General features: G+C 41.8%; 1 protein-coding gene across 3 annotated transcripts in view; it reads left to right on the forward strand.

The window, feature by feature from the left end:
* The window catches only part of LOC124545827 (serine/threonine-protein phosphatase 2A 56 kDa regulatory subunit gamma isoform), a 327,568-nt gene extending 321,609 nt beyond the window's left edge, over nucleotides 1–5,959 (forward strand). For all 3 annotated transcript variants that reach the window (XM_047124783.1, XM_047124792.1, XM_047124799.1), the window contains one exon: nucleotides 1,896–5,959. In XM_047124783.1, the coding sequence (XP_046980739.1) occupies nucleotides 1,896–2,039 (144 nt within the window). In that variant the 3' untranslated portion in view covers nucleotides 2,040–5,959. The remainder of the gene's footprint in view (nucleotides 1–1,895) is intronic.
* The last annotated feature ends 15,255 nt before the right edge of the window (nucleotides 5,960–21,214 follow it).

The following is a 21,214-nucleotide window of genomic DNA, read 5'->3' on the forward strand; positions in this document are numbered from 1 at the left end:
GACGCATCCAACACATGGGTAAGAAAAGGCAATATATACAGTGAGACGGAAGGATTCATGATTGCAATACAGGATCAAACAATAAACAGCAGATATTACAGCAAGCACATTATTAAAGATCCCAATACCACAACAGATAAATGCAGACTTTGCAAACAACAAATAGAAACAGTAGATCACATCACAAGCGGATGTACAATACTAGCAAATACAGAATACCCCAGAAGACATGACAATGTAGCAAAAATAATACATCAACAACTTGCCATACAACATAAACTAATAAAACAACACGTTCCCACGTACAAGTATGCACCACAAAATGTTCTGGAGAATGATGAATACAAATTATACTGGAACAGAACCATTATAACAGATAAAACAACACCACATAACAAACCTGACATCATACTCACCAATAAAAAGAAGAAATTAACACAACTAATCGAAATATCCATACCCAATACAACAAATATACAGAAGAAAACAGGAGAAAAATTGAAAAATACACCCAACTGGCTGAGGAAGTCAAGGATATGTGGCATCAGGATAAAGTTGACATTATGCCAATTATACTATCATCTACAGGAGTCATACCACACAATATCCACCAGTACATCAACGCAATACAGCTACATCCAAACATATATATACAACTACAAAAATCTGTAATTATTGATACATGTTCAATGACCCGAAAGTTCCTAAATGCAATGTAACATATACCGTACAGTTAAAAGGAAGTCACGTTTGATGAAGGTCCGCGTCACTTTCTATTTTTAACCAGACCTAAGGTCTGAGAAAGGAAAGAATAATAATAATAATCCAGTCTCCGAGCATTTTGAACATTTTTCTGCTCTTTGTATGGTTTTAGAGAATAATGTTTTTCAATTGAGTAAGAATTGAAGTCTCTTTTTTGGTCATTTAACTGAACTTTTGGCAGTTACTTTGTGGAGTAGTTACCGGAAATAGTTGTAGTACAGAACTCCCATCATCGCTTTCCATTGAAGAACAAGAGCAATTTCTTGATATTTCTTAAAGAGTCCACATGGAAGTCCAAGTATGTTTACTTATCACTTGAGTTTTGGAGAAGCAGGGAGTATCTACAAACAGATAACAAAACCCCATGAATTTTGGTACCTTCTGCAACATCCTACTTGCGTGAGGTGGATTTTCACCATTGACAGTCAACATGAAATGTAGATCACAAATGAGTTTGGAAGAGGAGATGAGTCGCAGTTCCCAATCGTGTGCTGAGGTTTGAAGAATTGATTATGAAGAAGCAAGCCCATGGTTCCCACAGTTACTACATTCAGATAAAAGGAGCCAGTTATTTAAAAATTATATTAAGAACTTGGACTGAACTCTGATCGGTAATAAACAATTCAGAACAAAACAGACTTAAATTTTACATACTCTATAAATCAAGTTTCATCAAAGGTATAAAGTTAATTACAAACAATATCTCTGAAACAGTAATCAATATTGTAACATTCGTGCATAATTATGACATAACAAAAGTAAATCATAATTTTTTTTAAAAAAGCATTTAAGATGTTATGATGTAAGTAAAAATTATGTGGTAGTGGTAAATAAAATGTAAAAATCAGCTCTTGTGCATTATCGTTAGAACTGTATGCATTTCATGTAATTTGTTGAGGCTGCAGAGAAAGCATACACAAGGAAAAAAGGCAGACTTCTATCTACATATCATGTCTTAATGATGTTGCTGTGTGTGTCATCTTTCCCACTTTTTGTGTTCTTTATCATAATAATTCATTTAGTTTCTACATTCGTCCTCGTGCATCATCTCTCATATCAGTTCTGTGCGGTGAACAGGTTTTGTTGCACATCTAAATATTTTTGTATTAAATCACTCGTGTTTTGTATTTCAGGTGAGGAAAACCTGCAACAAAGAGAAACCATTACTCCGACGAAAATCTGAACTTCCACACGACACGTATACTCTTAAAGCTCTTATTGACCACAAGCGGGCTGACGAGTACCTTCCGACGCCACCTGATGTCAACAAGTGCTAATGAAGGCAGTTTAGTAACAGACGTGTCTGACTCGGTGGAAGCAGCGCTTGAGGCGGAGCCAGAGGACGTTGATACATCCCTACACAAGTTCCGTCAAGCAGTTCAGCAAAGTGATATTGCAGTTGGCTGTGCAATTGCAAAATGTATTAATAGCTGTTGCAGCTGAAATAATCCTCACATTTACACTTTGAGTTGTTGCAGTTCAGTAATTTAGGAGGAGCATGATTATAAAGTGCTTTCCAGGAACATTAGAAAAATGAGTATTTGGAGACTAACAGGCCTGAAAAAATGGAGAACCTAGTCCTTGAAAAACTATAGATTTGCAGCGTTACCTCTGTATATATCCTTGCAGGCATTTTGCAACAATCCAGAAAAAACATGTTTATAGTGCCAGGAAAGCTTATGACTGTGGGTGTGCTAAGTTGACCATAAAATGTAGATAACCTATATATAATGTTTTTGTTATTGTCTGATTGTGCTGCCAGCGTATTTTCAGTGTAAATAAAGTGACTTATTACTGCTGTAAGTCACTCTGTTTCGCCGATATTAATTTTCATTTTAGAGGTGATGCATTTCTATATTGAAGGCAATAAAGTTGGGAGATACGCTGTGTAGGAAATTCTGGTAATACAGTTAATTGCTTGGAAGAAACTGAAGGGGTGTGTGTGTGTGTGTGTGTGTGTGTGTGTGTGCGCGTGCGTGCGTGCATGTGTGCACGATGAGAGAGAGCTAAATGCAGCTGAAAGTTTCATAAATTGTTATATAAGGTAACACTGCTTATTAGTTGGCAACATCATGAAGCTGTTTAGTTCAGGAATGGCAGCATTCCCTTGAACATGGGAATATAATTGCAGAGCATTTAGTGATACGGAATATAGCTTATTTCAAAATACTTAATGGGGTACTCGATAATTGAGGAACTTCCAGATTCAGCGTTTGGATTTGCCAGTCTGACACAGTGAATAATGCATATTGTTGAAAAAATTGTACTTTTGTGGCCTTTCAAAGTTACACTCAGAAGTGTTTTTGTGCTGTTATTCTCATCACTCAGTGGCCTTTGAAGCCGTACTTGGAAGCAGTCATGAGCTTTGCACTCTTTAATGCCTGTAATACATAAGTATTGTTACCAATATAGAGAATTATTTTTATCTTGTGTACAATCCTTCCACGAGATATGTTGCGGCATGTATTTATAATGGCAAAATACAACTTCATATCATTGTTACTCTGATCAAGCATGAATGTTGATATGTGATTCAAGTTGGATTGACCATAGTGCCATAGTTTCATATAATTTGAGAGTAAAGTGTGTTTATATGGTGAGATTGATTGCAATTTCTGGGTATTTTTAGTGAACTGATTTTTGTGGAGCACAGAACTGTCATTGAGCTGTAACTAATAATTAATTACCTGGAAAGAGAAAGTTGACAGTGTGGCACTAATGTATGAAGTAATAGTTGAGATCGGAAGTTAGCTGTTTTTTGCAACACTGGGGAGATGTATGAGGCTTCCACCATATTTGGTTGAAGCAATTATTATTCGTAGGGAAGAGATGTTTGATGATAATAAACCTAAAATTAGAACCTAGTCATTGATGCCATGTAGTAACTCTTGAATGGAACACTGGTGGGTGCTGTTGAGAACTTTCAATGTTATCAAGTCTGTGATATTTCTGACTTGAAGAGTTTCCTTTCTGTCTGCATGTTATCGAACAGTGTTTTGAAGGAAACTTGTGTGTGACAAGGATCTTTTACTGCATGTACATCCAAAAGCATGGTTATTTTTTACTGAAATATTGATGGATGATTATAAAGGCAGGAGGACCATCGGTTTTTTGAAAGGAAGCAGCTCTTTATCAATCTGTTACCTTACTCAGAACAATGTGCTTACACAGCGTGACAGCAAGTTATACTGTGGTTTTTGTTGGAGTTGCTTGCTGTCTCTTGTTATTTTGGTCATTTTGTGCAGCAATTACTTTCCACATTGCTTTAAAATAGATTTACACTGAAGTTATCCAAAACATCATTTATAATGCAACAAACATGAAAGACAGGGGTTTCTCTCTTCTTGCATATTATTTTAATGCAGTAAGGTATGTTTTTACAACTACATGGCATGAACTTTTTCCTTTCTTTTCACTGTGACAGTATGTGGCGATCACATTGTATTTGCAGCTCATTAATTATAGGGGCTGAACTGATCAACAGAACATAGTTACCAGAAACTGTAGCTCTGTTGTGGCATGTGCTGAAAGTGACTGTGATGTGTACTTGTTTTACTGTGTGTCCGTATGTATGTATGTATGTATAATGCTGGCTATAATCGTGATTTTGTATAAACTACTGGACCATCAGAGTTGTGTGATATAATTTCTTGTACAGGATGTTTGGAACTCAGGAACTTACACAATTGAAATATAAAAATTTGATGCGAGATGATGTTTGAAGCTTGTTGAGAAATGCTCTCCTGGTTTTGATTCATTTATGGTCGAAAAACCAAACTGATAACTTGGTTATTATATGGGAAGGTCTTCCATATTGTACACTAATGTGTTCCTTGAAATGAAAAGTATCACTTGAAGTTGAAGCCACATTATTGTGAGTAAAGTTCACTCCATCTTAAAACAAAGCAGACGACATATCTTTTAATACTGCCATATTGATTTGTCGAGCATTGTCTTTGTATTTTCACCTAGGTGTTTTGTTTACTTTGATGCTATTTTGAAAACTATTACCTTAGTTTCAACATTCTGATGTACTTCTGTCTTTTAATGTGAAATTTATTTTAAGCCAAAGAGTTGTAATTCCACGAAAGCAATGGTGATTGTTAATATTTTTAAAATGAAATGCAGTAGAATGAGAAGCTTGGCTTAATAATTGACTACAGGTTACTGTCTGTGGTTTCATGGCTGGGCAGTTGGACAGTTTTATAAGTCAGTAACACAATTTTTGTGATCTGTTCAATATTATAAGTTGTGCATACTTTGGTTATACATATTTATGAGTCTTCAGTACAATTCTAGAATTGTGTTATAGAATAAACAAACACTCTTGAAACTGAGTGTGTCATGGAAATGTAAATGCATGCATGCCATTCATTCATTTACGAATGAATAGAAACAAATAATCAGTACATTAAGTAATATGTACATGTAAATGTAAAGTATATATACATATACAACTATTTTCCTTAAGTTTTGAGTCTTTATTGAATAATGTGACTGCATGGAGTAAGTACTGCATGTTTGGCTTTGTCTAATTTCCATATGCGCCAATGTGTCATACCAGAAATGAGAACAGGTATTTTTGTATTGGCGTAACTGTTGCCATTGTGGTAGCCGATTGACAAAACCAACACTCCTAATTTTTCTTCAGCATTTGTTAGATGAACAAAAATTGTCTGTTTATAGGCTTTCCAGTACTATTGTGGTAATTCGTTATGGGTACACAGTTCTCAGTAACCAGTTTTGTTTGAATGTGGTTGTAGTTTATTATTTCAGATTTGTATGGGAAAGCATGCTTTGTCATAGCAGTATTTTATTTCTGTGAAGTAAATGAGTTATTCTCTCATTAACGTAAAATGAGGAAAAACAAGATCTGAGCTGTGTGTAACTGTGGCTGAATGCTGGCACAATATGTCCCTGGTGTCGGTTGTCTACAGCTAACTGAAATGAAAACCATATTAGGATCCTTACTGAATTGACTTTGAGTGACTCATATGTGAACTAATTTTTGATACGATAGTTTATTCAGTCGACTCAAAAACTATGAACTGCTAATGGCGACAGTGTACTTGTGGGTATAGCAACTGATAATTTAAAATATAGTCGCAGGGAAGCCTGTCAGAAGTGTTCCTGAACACAGCTTACGAAGGAAGTATTCGGTGTTATATGTTTTGAAAATATACGTGTTGGATTATGATCACTGATACTTTTTAATATGGAACTGCTGCTTATTGATTCAACATCCAGAATGATTGTACTATGTCTTAGATGACAATTTCTTCTGTATTGCAATTTTTCCTCTTCAGCTTTCTACCAGTGGATAGAACGTTCATCTCCGGAAATTGGGTCATATTGATCTTCCTTTTCCAAGGTGGTAAGAATTCATAAATACATGAACTATGACATTTCAAGCTTTGTGTGACATGAATGACAGAATACAACTCCCTGTTTATTTTTCTATAATGCCATCTGCATTGTCTCTGTACTCCTGTTCTGTGGCACGTGGTGCGTCTCCGAGTCATGACACTGCACCACAGAATAAGTGCCAAACTGGCAGGTACCGTGAAGCCTAGTAAAGCTGCTAACATTTTCTCACCTCACAGACACACTGCATCCGTCCAAACCCATGTACATACAAAAATACGAATCTGACTTAGCCGAAGTGTATAAAGTTTTAGACTGCTTTATTAATAGAATACTGACTTTCAGATCTCGTGACCTTCGCTTGTCAGTCGGGAAGATGTTGCTAACGCATAATTTGGATAAGTCACATCACATATTCCTTCTCGTAGATAAATGATGTCCCCATATTCTTACTACATTAAAAAAAAACACACACATTTTTAAACTTTGGAAAATGAAAAATATTTAGGTATGTCATTTGTTCCAAGTATTATTTCATATACTTTCATTTTAAAAAATCTTTAATCGTGACATACTTGTAATGTTGCCTAAGCATTACTTGTGGATTACCTACAAAGAAACAGTAACCCCAATCCTCAAGATGTACCAGACATTGAATTTCTTTGATCATGGTTACATAAACAACAGTAATAAGTAGTTGCTCATTCAATATGAAATGGAATTATTGAAGGGAATTATAGTCATAAAATGTTCTGATTATAAACACTCTTTATATTGTCTCCTATTTCTTTATATGTATTGGCTAGTTAAAGAAAGGCTGGTAAATCAATTACACCTTTAGTTTAAATTGTGAATTATCAATTCTTCAGTTAAACAGGATGAATATTCATCACCTAACAATGCTCATCAGACATAAAGTAGGTATCGTTACTCGTTCCCAATTTAGCGCTGCCTTAACTTTATCTGGAAATCAGTCGTGTGTGCGCTACTTGTCTGGCAATCCTGTGAAAATAGGTTCTAATAGGAGGAGAGAAGGTTTCTGTGATGGAACTACGGAATGTGGAAAGTGGGAAGATAGATATGGTACTCCTGAGGAGCAAAAAAGAAAGACTAAGAATGTTAGAATGGAAGAAGAAAAGAAGACAGATCCCAAAGGTGGGTACCACCCCAGCCTCCTACACCAGGAATCTCTTCCTAGGGGATACTTCAATGGTGGGCAGGACAACAAAGATGTTTGCCAATCCTACAAAATAGTCTGTACTGGCTTATCCTTCACAGGCCCTGAAAATTGGTTCTAACACACTAATATTTACTGCCTGTGGAGAGAGAGTAGCATCATGAACAATAACCCTGTCTGGTTAATATGCTAGACTCCTAAAGAACACTCAGGTTTACTAGCCCTACATCTTGCTTGGCATGTACTTCCCTTTTTTAAGACAAAGTGAGAAAAATTAGCTGAATTACTTGCACTAAATTAAGCTAACATCTCTTAAAAATTGATATAAACCCAACTTTCCCTAGTACAAAACTCTTTAACGAACAAAGTTACTACTAATCATGAGAAAAGTATAAAAACTCTACCAAACATACCAATCTCTAGCTACACAATAGGCATACATCTCCAGTCACTGTATATACCCATTCAATTTTGACAGTAGATTATATTTTGCCATAGACATTTTGAGCTTTTCAACTCACCATATAGCGGAGATGTCGAGTCGCAGATAGGCACAACAAAAAGACTATCACAAACAAATAAATAAAGCTTTCAGTCATTAAGGCCTTCATCAACAAAACACACACACACACACACACACACACACACACACACCTGCAGTCTCAGGCAACTGAAACCACATGCGCACACTGGTGTGTGTGTGTGTGTGTGTGTGTGTGTGTGTGTGTGTGTGAACTTCTTTTGATGACCTTAATGGCCAAAAGCTTTATTTATTTCCGACAGTCTTTTTGTTGTGCTTATATGTGGCTCAACATCTCCGTTATATGACGACTGGCAACTTTCCTCTTCATAATATTGTTACATTCCATTTATTTTGTGTGTTGTGAACAGCTCACACACTTGTGTCCTTACCATTTATTTATAACATTAACATAAGAATTAGACCACAAAAAACTCAGGTAGGATCCTGTCTTCTGCAGATTTAGAGTAAGCCTGACAACAAACAGTGTTCTAACCTGTAGATATTGTCAAATACACCTCCTTCTATAGCTAGATACTTCCCTTCTATGGAAGGATGCTTCGTTAATAATCATCAATTTTCACAGCAATGTGAAAAATTACACAGCAGTATGTGTGCATTGCTGTAAAAACTGATGAATATTTAGAAAATATTCTTCTGTGGAAGAAGGTATCTGATGATTTCTGTAGAATAGTGTTTGTTTAAAAGCTTCCTCGAAAGTTGCAAAACAGAGGAACCTACCTCAGTTTTTGTGGTCTAATTCTTGTAGTAAATGAGTGATAAAGGGTGCAAGTGTCTGAGCTTTGTGAGCTATTCATAACATAGAAAATAAAGGGCAAAGAAACATTGTAGGCAAGGCAAGAAAAGATTGCTAATTTTTGGAAATTGTAACTCCTCTTATTTGACAGCAGTTTCCCTATGGTATATTTTAAGATAACTTCTAAAGTATTTAGAAACCTGTACTTCGTTATTGAGCTTCCTCATCTGCTTTTTCTCAAGTATATTCCTCTCCATTCAGTGCCATCAAAATCATAACTCTTATTTATTACAAATCTGTTTTGCTGATGTGACTTTTAATGCCCCTATGCAGCTTTCATTTGGATCCCAGCATTTCAGGTAGTTGTTGTCTAAGGGTACTTTGCCTTTTCTTCCCCACGATTGATGTGATGCCTCTTATAGCCAGTATTAACCTATTTAACTAAAAGATAATAATTACTAAGTCAATGTGTACTTATATAGTTCTGTAGTATTGTCACGGTTGTAGGACTATATAATATTCCAGATATAAGTCTATCGACGTGCCAGCGCTTTCGTTTGGTAAGTCACATCATCTTTGATTTTAGGTATATATATATATATAGGGAAACATTCCACGTAGGAAATATATATCTAAAAACAAAGATGATGAGACTTACCAAATCAAAGTGCTGGCAGGTCGACAGACACACAAACATACACACAAAATTCAAGCTTTCGCAACAAACTGTTGCCTCATCAGGAAAGAGGGAAGAAGAGGGAAAGACGAAAGGAAGTGGGTTTTAAGGGAGAGGGTAAGGAGTCATTCCAATCCCGGGAGCGGAAAGACTTACCTTAGCGGGAAAAAAAGGACGGGTATACACTCTCGCTCGCGCGCGCCCACGCACACACACACACACACACACACACACACACACACACACACACACACACACACATATCCATCTGCACATACACAGACACAAGCAGACATTTGTAAAGGCAAAGAGTTTGGGAAGAGATGTCAGTTGAGGCGGAAGTAAAGAGGCAAAGATGATGATGAAAGACAGGTGAGGTATGAGTGGCGGCAACTTGAAATTAGCAGAGGTTGAGGCCTGGTGGATAACGGGAAGAGAGGAGATATTGAAGAGCGAGTTCCCATCTCCGGAGTTCGGATAGGTTGGTGTTAGTGGGAAGTATCCAGATAACCCGGACGGTGTAACACTGTGCCAAGATGTGCTGGCCGTGCACCAAGGCATGTTTAGCCACAGGGTGATCCTCATTACCAACAAACACTGTCTGCCTGTGTCCATTCATGTGAATGGACAGTTTGTTGCTGGTCATTCCCACATAGAATGTGTCACAGTGTAGGCAGGTCAGTTGGTAGATCACGTGGGTGCTTTCACACGTGGCTCTGCCTTTGATCGTGTACACCTTCCGGGTTACAGGACTGGAGTAGGTGGTGGTGGGAGGGTGCATGGGACAGGTTTTACACTGGGGTCGGTTACAAGAATAGGAGCCAGATGGTAGGGAGGTGGTTTGGGGATTTCATAGGGATGAACTAAGAGGTTACGAAGGTTAGGTGGACGGCGGAAAGACACTCTTGGTGGAGTGGGGAGGATTTCATGAAGGATGGATATCATTTCAGGGCAGGATTTGAGGAAGTCGTATCCCTGCTGGAGAGCCACATTCAGAATCTGATCCAGTGCCGGAAAGTATCCTGTCACAAGTGGGGCACTTTTGTGGTTCTTCTGTGGGAGGTTCTGGGTTTGAGAGGATGAGGAAGTGGCTCTGGTTATTTGCTTCTGTACCAGGTCGGGAGTGTGGTTGCGGGATGCGAAAGCTGTTGTCAGGTTGTTGGTGTAATGCTTCAGGGATTCTGGACTGGAGCAGATTCGTTTGCCACAAAGACCTAGGCTGTAGGGAAGGGACCATTTGATGTGGAATGGGTGGCAGCTGTCGTAATGGAGGTACTGTTGCTTGTTGGTGGGTTTGATGTGGACGGACGTGTGAAGCTGGCCATTGGACAGGTGGAGGTCAACATCAAGGAAAGTGGCATGGGATTTGGAGTAGGACCAGGTGAATCTGATGGAAGCAAAGGAGTTGAGGTTGGAGAGGAAATTCTGGAGTTCTTCTTCACTGTGAGTCCAGATCATGAAGATGTCATCAATAAATCTGTACCAAACTTTGGGTTGGCAGGCCTGGGTAACCAAGAAGGCTTCCTCTAAGCGACCCATGAATAGGTTGGCGTACGAAGGGGCCATCCTGGTACCCATGGCTGTTCCCTTTAATTGTTGGTATGTCTGGCCTTCAAAAGTGAGGTAGTTGTGGGTCAGGATGAAGCTGGCTAAGGTAATGAGGAAAGAGGTTTTAGGTAGGGTGGCAGGTGATTGGCGTGAAAGGAAGTGCTCCATCGCAGCGAGGCCCTGGACGTGCGGGATATTTGTGTATAAGGAAGTGGCATCAATGGTTACAAGGATGGTTTCTGGGGGTAACGGATTGGGTAAGGATTCCAGGCGATTCCAGGAGTTGACGGGTGTGTTCATTGGCTGAGTTGATGTGTAGATGAAGGATTAGGTGGGTGAGGGCAATGGATTGTTCAGTTTGGAACTAGTATAGGGACTGATGGAAAGAAGGGTTGCAGCCAGAGATGGGAACTTTAAGGCTGCAACCCTTCTTTCCATATGTGTGGATGTGTGTGTTATTTGCGCGAGTGTATACCCGTCCTTTTTTCCTTTTTCCCCCCTAAGGTAAATCTTTCAGCTCCCGGGATTGGAATGACTCCTTACCCTCCCCCTTAACACCCACTTCCTTTCGTCTTTCCTTCTCCTTCCCTCATTCCTGATGAGGCAACAGTTTGTTGCGAAAGCTTGAATTTTGTGTGTATGTATGTGTCTGTCTGTGTTTCTATCGACCTGCCAGCGCTTTCGTATGGTAAGTCACATCATCTTTGTGTGTGTGTGTGTGTATATATATATATATATATATATATATATATATATATATACTGCAGTTAGGTAGATAAGCATTCAGAAGTAAAGAAACTACTTGAATGGTGGTATTCTTTATTTATAATTATTATATTCTTAACTTGCCTTGGAAAGTGAGAGATGGTAACAGGTGTATTGGTACTGTAATGTTACCTAGTGCCTTATTACATAATTATTATAGTTGTGATAGTGAAATCTTTTTGGTCAAAATCTTACTTGGTTAGCAGGTGTTATTGGGTGGTTTTTTTTGTGCGGGTCAGTGGCTCAGCATCTCCACTATATGGTGAGTGGTAATGTATCCTTTCAAGTAAGTGTGGCCTGTATGTAGCATGAATGTGAAGGTGTACAGTGTATCGAAAGTGCCCATTACTAATTACTCCTTGCTACTTGTTATTTGTATGTACAGTTTGCCTGAAGTTCCTGCGAGAGAGACGTGGTGACTGTCAACATATTGTGACAGAATGCCTCATCCTCCATTCACTATAGATGTGATAGATTATAATGCAATTCGATGCCATCTGATACAGATTTGTATATCCTTCTAAATAGTGACTTACTTAACCATGTAATATTACGATTGAAACACGTAAGTCCCTTTAACTTTTATTATTTGTGGCTTGTGACAGTTTTACACAATTTCTGCAAATTAGACACGAGGTCTTTTTTTTTATTCCATCTGTTAATGCTGTCATGTACTCCTGACACCATTACCTCTGGGTGTATATTTCCAGGACGTTATATGTGTCATAGTTGCTCCGGAAAGATAGGACCACAGAGTTCACTATCTCACCTTATGAATTATCCTTGCCTCCCCCCTCCCTTCAAGTACAGATTGTTTGCCCTCTGCAAAAATTATAGGACCCTGGCCTTGAGTAGTATTTTAACACATAGAAAGAAATTAAGCATATGTATCTGGATTTTCCTACTGCACGATAAGAACATTCTGCGCGTTATCGTGCACTTAGTGCCGGGAAATGCCTATGAGAGAGAATGAGCACACTTAACTGTTTGCGTAAAGGCGGGTCCACACTGAGCGCGCCGCGCTGTGCTGCGCCTCGCTGCTGCACCCCACGCACAGTTGTAGCAGAGAGGAGTTCGCCGTCCGCGCCCCGCCGCTCCAAAGCGCGCACTGTGTTCCAGTTGGAGTGCGTGCACAGTCTGAAGATGGAGCGAGCCGAAGCCCCGTCTAAACTGAGCACCACTTCCTTTGATGTACCGACAACAGCCGGAAAACTGCGCGGCACGACGCGGCGCAGCACGGTTCGCCATCAACACTGAGCGCGCAGAGCTGCGCAGAGCCGTTTTGCGCAGCGCGGCGCGCTGTGTGGACCCGCCTTAACAGTACTTCGCATCTCAATATGTAACTGCTGGATGTAGGACAGCTGAAGAAAATACATTTTTAAAGAGGACAGCAAAAGAAGTGTTATACAGAAATCTAAATGGGAAATAGTATAACAGCCAACTGGGACCTTGCGCGCGTCACTGTGCTTGGTCCACACTGGACAAGAATGACAGTCAGTGGCACTTGGCTGTCATTTCTGCTAGTCTGTGGGGTCGAAAAGAGCATCAGAGACATTACCCGGGATTCATAAATTGATCCATACACCTCAGTTTGCTTAATATATGGACATGGCTATCTGCCCTCCACCTGCAATCTACTTTTCCATCTCTTTTTGCCGTGCAGTTTGAGGCGCAATGTCACGAATTGCATGGTCTCTCCCGCCAGACGTTACGAGTCCTCCCTTGGGCATTAGTGTGTGTGTGTGTGTGTGTGTTGTTCTTAGCATAAGTTAGTGTAAGTAGTGTGTAAGTCTAGGGACCAATGACCTCAGCAGTTTGGTCCCTTAAGAATTCACACACACACACACACACACACACACACACACACACACACACACACACACACACGTACGTCTCTTTTTGACTGTCACAAATATTTAAAATTAGTCTTTGACATTACATAAAATTGAAACACATGTGCATAGCTGAGTTTGACTCTGTCCTTTTCACAAGTAATCAATTTACTGAACGTTAACACTAATTAAATTGTGGTTAGTCATATGAAAATACTGGTACATAATCATAGGTAAACATGAGACACATCAGAAGAGCAGATGCCACATACCAGAGAAGAAAAAAAAGAGAAAAGAAAACATTGAAATTGTTAACAAAAGTGAGTTAAATAAGTCTTCCACCACTGTTATTGTAAGGGTACATGAAGATCAGATATCTTGTTGTACCTTTAATTCGGATAACCTCGAAAGATGTTAGTGTAGTGCCTGGGATGGTAGTTCCTTCCAAGACCCCATTTTGCTCTAACACAGTCAGTCAAGATAGTTGTGTCTGAGATTAATTTATGGACTACAATAAATTCTTTTCTCAGTTTTAAATCCTTAGTTACACCTCTAAACTCCTCACTAAGTCACACTGTGTAGTTGTAGTTTGTAACTGTGATATTCTACTGTTAATTTCTAATTAGAAGAGTCAGTAATATGCTCCTTGATTGTCTGAACTGGCTTACCTATGTTATCTTTTAAAGCAGTATTTGTGATTTCTAGTCTGTTGTTAAATTCATTAATTGTTTGTTCCTTTGCCTTGGCCATTGCCTTTTAAACAGTAATACTTCGAGCTTTTGCACTTGCATTTAATTCATCCCCTCGAGCTTTACTACTCGCATTTGTCAGCCTTATTTGTATCGAGTTTAGTACTCGATTCACTCACTCTCGTAAACAGATATTTTAAGTGGCCTCTCGCTACTACCGGCATGCGGGAATCAGATCATATAGATCTTCCTTTTACAAGATGGTTACACTTAACAAATATGTGAGCTGCGACAGTACACGTTTTCTGTGTGATACAAATGGTAGCTCTTAGCTCGTACCGCCAGATGGATGGAATACAGCTTACTGCTTTTTCTTCCACGACATCACACGCATTATCGCAGTACTCCATTCTGTTGCATGCAATGCATCTCCCCAAACGAGCAGGGTACCGTGAAGCCTAGTAAAGCTACTAACGTTGTTCTGCCTTGCAGATGTACTGCATCCCTGTACGTGCATAAATACAAAACAAAATTAGTAAAATAAATACTCTGAAATGCGCTGCTACTTTCCCCAAACTGGTAAGTAGCACTACAGGAAGCAGGTCAGCAGTCTTCCGCAACTCAGCATAAAATGGCAGGGTGCCACCTCAAATGGCTGAAACCGAATGAGAACAGTTACGTGTCTGTACTGGGATCCAGTGAGGCCATGTATCTGTGAAACTGTGCATTTGTACGCATTTGACATTTGAAGGTTAACGAATCCACAAGACTACAAAAGTACGAGTGGCTGATGAGGCAGCTGTGATCAGTAGATTTATGAGAGTCATAAATGAGGTATCGTTTGGCAAAAAGCTGCAGATTCCTAAAGGAATTGTTAAAACCCAGCAGACAGGACCAATGCACACTGTAGAAGTGGTATATCAAAAGTTGTAGTAGTTATGTTATCCAGGTCTTTGCCATAAGCTGTCCCATTCCATTTGCACTTCAATGACTGATGACAAAGGGAGTATGTATACAACAAAGAAACTTCCATTCAGGGAAATAAGACTTTGGTAAGTACCGTATGTTATGTTTCAAGCATATGCTTTGCTTTTTACCACACAATACCTCATTTGTGCCTCTTTGTGAATCTGCTGTCCATTACAAAGTGATTTGTGTGCTTGTGTTCTTTAGATGTGTTAGCCTCCAAGCATGACAGCATACAAATGTAGAGTCTTACAGATAAATGACCTTCTTTCTTGATGTCATTTGTTATCTGAGCTGGGGCACTCCCTGGTTTGCAGTCAACTACTTAACTTGTGCTGCTTGAGGTTTTTACCGCGCTGCATCTGCTTGATAGGTTCTCAGGAATTGCGCCGGATAGTATTGTAAAAACTGCACAATATTTCAGCGAGACAACTGCCCGCCGTCATCAGGTGCTACTGTCGCGTTGCTGAGAAGCTCACCAATTTATATGTTGGCTTCCTAGAACAGCACAGGCGCCTGCGGTGGCATATCGAAGACCAATCGTGGACAGCGTCGAATACCAGAGCCCTCTGCTGGACCCCGTATACGCGCATGAGGTGTTAGCGTGTGATTTAAGCATCTGGGCTAAGGTTTCCCATCTGCGTTGACTCGGCGCAGTTGCTAATCTGCGGCTGATGATTCCTTAGTGCCGCCAAAGCTGGCTCCCAGCCTTTGCTCAGGTGAAACCCCGTGTCTCTGTTTATAAGGTCACTGCTTATACATACACTCCTGGAAATGGAAAAAAGAACACATTGACACCGGTGTGTCAGACCCACCATACTTGCTCCGGACACTGCGAGAGGGCTGTACTAGCAATGATCACACGCACGGCACAGCGGACACACCAGGAACCGCGGTGTTGGCCGTCGAATGGCGCTAGCTGCGCAGCATTTGTGCACCGCCGCCGTCAGTGTCAGCCAGTTTGCCGTGGCATACGGAGCTCCATCGCAGTCTTTAACACTGGTAGCATGCCGCGACAGCGTGGACGTGAACCGTATGTGCAGTTGACGGACTTTGAGCGAGGGCGTATAGTAGGCATGCGGGAGGCCGGGTGGACGTACCGCCGAATTGCTCAACACGTGGGGCGTGAGGTCTCCACAGTACATCGATGTTGTCGCCAGTGGTCGGCGGAAGGTGCACGTGCCCGTCGACCTGGGACCGGACCGCAGCGACGCACGGATGCACGCCAAGACCGTAGGATCCTACGCAGTGCCGTAGGGGACCGCACCGCCACTTCCCAGCAAATTAGGGACACTGTTGCTCCTGGGGTATCGGCGAGGACCATTCGCAACCGTCTCCATGAAGCTGGGCTACGGTCCCGCACACCGTTAGGCCGTCTTCCGCTCACGCCCCAACATCATGCAGCCCGCCTCCAGTGGTGTCGCGACAGGCGTGAATGGAGGGACGAATGGAGACGTGTCGTCTTCAGCGATGAGAGTCGCTTCTGCCTTGGTGCCAATGATGGTCGTATGCGTGTTTGGCGCCGTGCAGGTGAGCGCCACAATCAGGACTGCATACGACCGAGGCACACAGGGCCAACACCCGGCATCATGGTGTGGGGAGCGATCTCCTACACTGGCCGTACACCACTGGTGATCGTCGAGGGGACACTGAATAGTGCACGGTACATCCAAACCGTCATCGAACCCATCGTTCTACCATTCCTAGACCGGCAAGGGAACTTGCTGTTCCAACAGGACAATGCACGTCCGCATGTATCCCATGCCACCCAACGTGCTCTAGAAGGTGTAAGTCAACTACCCTGGCCAGCAAGATCTCCGGATCTGTCCCCCATTGAGCATGTTTGGGACTGGATGAAGCGTCGTCTCACGCGGTCTGCACGTCCAGCACGAACGCTGGTCCAACTGAGGCGCCAGGTGGAAATGGCATGGCAAGCCGGTCCACAGGACTACATTCACCATCTCTACGATCGTCTCCATGGGAGAATAGCAGCCTGCATTGCTGCGAAAGGTGGATATACACTGTACTAGTGCCGACATTGTGCATGCTCTGTTGCCTGTTTCTATGTGCCTGTGGTTCTGTCAGTGTGATCATGTGATGTATCTGACCCCAGGAATGTGTCAATAAAGTTTCCCCTTCCTGAGACAATGAATTCACGGTGTTCTTATTTCAATTTCCAGGAGTGTATTTCAACCACCTCTTTGATGATGGAGTCCCAGTGTGTGGAAGCATACGAGAGGATCTTGGTTTCTTTATAGTTCATGCCGTGTCAAGGCAGTGTTCAGCAACCGCAGATTTCTCTGGCTGACCCAACCTCGCGTGATGCTGCTGAAGAAATAAGGGGAGAGGCTTGCAGATCAATAACCAGGATGCCTGCACCCAAGCAGAACGTCACCATTAAAGAAAGACGAGCGCTTCATTCTATAAAAGAAGACAATGATATAGTAATTTTACCAGCTGACAAGGGTAACACCACTGTTCTTCTGCCTGCTACATCTTATTTTGGCAAGATGATGGACTTACTACATGATACAGCATATCGTCGTCTCCAGAAAGATCCGACGGATGCCGTACAATGGAAGACATCTGCTCTCCTCAAATTCAGCCGACTTCCTGACCATCTGAAGAAGAGTTTAAGAGAACGAGTACCAGTTCCGCCACACCTTTATGGCTTGCCAAAGATACATGAGGAGAATGTTCCGCTTTGCTCTATTGTCAGTAATATAGGTGCCCCAACATACCACCTAGCTAAACATCTGGCTTCTCTTCTGAGTCCCATGGTGGGGAAATGTGAACACCATATTCGAAACTCAGAAGATTTTATACGGCGACTGGAGAACCTGCACCTAGCATCTACCGACTTGCTAGTGAGTTTCGATGTGGTTTCTTTGTTCACACGGGTGCCTCTGATGGACTCATTTACAACTCGTAGGAGCTAAGCTGGAAGAGGACATCGTATACCTTTTCAAACACGTGCTTACCTCGACTTACTTCTTATTTAACGACCAGTATTTTGAGCGGACTGACAGTGTTGCTATGGGTATCCCTCTGTCTCCCATAGTAGCTAATCATTTTATGGAAGATTTCGAGGACAAAGCACTTAAGACGGCAGTTTTGAAACCCAAATGTTTGTGGAGGTATGTAGATGATACGTTTGTGGTATGGCCGCATGGGACAGCAACACTTCCTTCTTTTCCGGAACATCTGAACTCCCTCCATCCAAGCATCTGTTTCACCATGGAGGTAGAGAAAGATGGTTAGCTCTCGTTTCTGGATGTTTTAGTTCGTAGAAAATGAGACGGCTCCTTGGGTCACAATGTGTTCCGGAAGCCTACGCACACAGACTTGTATTTACAAGCTACAAGCTGTCATCGTCCCTCATGGTGCAGCAGTGTATTACAGATGCTAGTGCAGAGGGCTAGAGCTGTCTCAGATCAGGACAGCTTATCAACAGAGCTTAGCCATCTCTGCTCTGTGTTTGCCCAGAACAGGTACTCCGAGAAGCAGGTCCGGAATGCATTTCGACCAGCACGCTCCAAACCTCAAGAACAGCCTGAAGAAGCAGAGAACACCACGGGGTTGTTTTCTCTACCATATGTCGGTGGCGTGTCTTTTAAGGTGGGCAGAATATTCAAGAAATACCAGTTTAAATGTATTTTCTGGCCTCCAGCACAAGTGTAATCAATGCAGGGCTCTGTTAAAGACTACCTCGGCCTGAGGAGACCAGGAATATATAAAATCCCGTGCCACTGTGGGAAGTCTTATATTGGCCAGACGTGTCATACGGTTAAAGATGCGAACATAAACGTCACCCATGGTTGGGTCAGCCAGAGAAATCTGCGGTTGCTGAACACTGCCTTGACACGAGACACGTCATGAACTATGAAGAAACCAAGATCCTCTCGTATGCTTCCACATACTGGGACTCCATCATCAAAGAGGCGGTTGAAATACGTATAAGCAGTGACCCAATAAACAGAGACACGGCGTTTCACCTGAGCAAAGGCTGGGAGCCAGCTTTGGCGGCACTAAGGAATCGTCAGCCGAAGACTAGCAACTGCACCGAGTCAACGCAGATGGGAAACCTTAGCGCAGATGCTTAAATCGAGCGCACATACGGGGTCCATCGCTCCCGGCCGCATTTTCCCGCGCCGGGGTGTGCTTCCGCAGACCGTGACCCGTTTCTCCAGCAGAGGGCTCTGGTATTCGACACCGTCCACGATTGGACTTCGATGACATTATGCCCCGCTGGCGCCTGCAGTGTTCTAGGAAGCCAACATATAAATTGGCAAGCTTCTCAGTGATGTGACAGTAGCACTTGAAGATGGCACGCAGTTGTCTCGCTGAAATATTGTGCGGTTTTTACAATATTAACCGGCGTTAATTCCTGGGAACTTATCAAGCAAGTAGTTAACTTGTTTTGCAATAATTTTTCTACCAAGTTTATTGCTGTCAGTGGCACAAGTATTTCAGTTTCCTCACTTCATTTGTCTAAATTCTAAGATCAAGACGCCACAGGAAAACTTTTAGTGTCAGTGTGTCCACCCAGAAATAATTTAGGTTTCGCATGACAGCCTACACTGCTGCAAATTCTGAGCCAAACTCCACCAGTTCTCTACCTTATATGGCACTTCACAAAACTGACAAAGTCCAGTAGATGTAGATGCCATACTGTTGCCCCAGATGACACAGCTTCCTCTCATGACATAGCATTGCACTATCTGGTCTGCCTTCACACAGGCTTCACATTATCTAAGTGCTACACCCCCTTGCTGTGTCTGGGCGCCCCACTCCCTTGCACCAGAAAAAAAAATTCTTTTGTTCTATAGAGGCTATGATAAAATACACCAAAATAAGTAAACTAATATGCCAATCAAAATGTTACCAATAATTTTTTTATTTATGTTAGTTTACGTATCCAGGACTTAGACTACAGATCTTATTTGATGCAAGGATCGGGCAGGTACTGCAGTCCAGATGATGTGTGTCCTGTAGGTCGTAACACTCCTGTAATTCCTCCTCAGTGGTGTAGCCACACTTCCTGAGGTTCACCTTGTATCTTAACACTTCTTGTATAATCTTAATCAAGAGTTCTCACTTGTTGTTTTCTCCCCCCCCCCCCCCCCCCCACCCCATTCCTAAAAAAAATTGTTGGAAATTAAAAATTAACGTCAGACAGACATACAATCATTGTGTTTCTTGTACTGCGATCACGCTGTACTTAATGGTTGTCATATATACTGAAGCACCAAAGGAACTGGTATAGGCATGCGTGTTCAAATACAGAGATATGTAAACAGGCAGAATACGACACTATGGTTGTCAACGCCTACACAAGACAACAAGTATTTGGCACAGTTGTTAGATGGGTTACTGCTGCTACAATGGTAGGATCAAGACTTAAGTGAGTTTGAATGTGGTGTTATAGTCAGCACACGAGCGATGGGACACAGCATCTCCAAGGTAGCAATGAAGTAGGGATTTTCCCATGCAGTCATTTCACCAATGTACCGTGAATGTCAGGAATCTGGCAAAACATTAAATCACCAACATTGCTGCGGCTGGAAAAAGACAACAGAAGAGATTTGTTCAACATGACAGAAGTGCAACCCTTCCACAAATTGCTGCAGATTTCAATTCCGGGCCATTGGCATGTGTCAGTGTGTGAACCATCCAATGAAACATCATCGATATGGGCTTTTGAAGCTGAAGGCTTGATGACTGCGTGACACAAACCTTTACACCTTGCCTGGGCCCGTCAACACTGACATTGGACTGTTGATGACTGGAAACATGTTGCCTAGTTGGACGAGTCTTGTTTCAAATTGTACTGAGCAGATGGACGGGTCCAGGTATGTACATAACCTCATGAATCCATGGACCCTGCATGTCAACAGGGGACTGTTCAAGCTGGTGAGGCTCTGTAATGGTGTGGGGCATTTGCAGTTGGATGATACGGGATACCTGTTATGTTTAGATATGACTCTGACAGGTGACACGTACATAGGCCCCTTTCTGATCACCTGTATCCATTCATTCCCATTGTGCATTCTGACAAACTTGGGCAATCCCAGCTGGACAATGTTAGACCCCACATGGCCAGAATTGCTACAGAGTGCCTCCAGGAACACTCTTCTGGGTTTAAACATTACTGCTGG

The sequence above is a fragment of the Schistocerca americana genome, chromosome 1 (genome assembly GCF_021461395.2).
Source record: "Schistocerca americana isolate TAMUIC-IGC-003095 chromosome 1, iqSchAmer2.1, whole genome shotgun sequence".
Taxonomy (NCBI): Eukaryota; Metazoa; Arthropoda; class Insecta; order Orthoptera; family Acrididae; genus Schistocerca; species Schistocerca americana.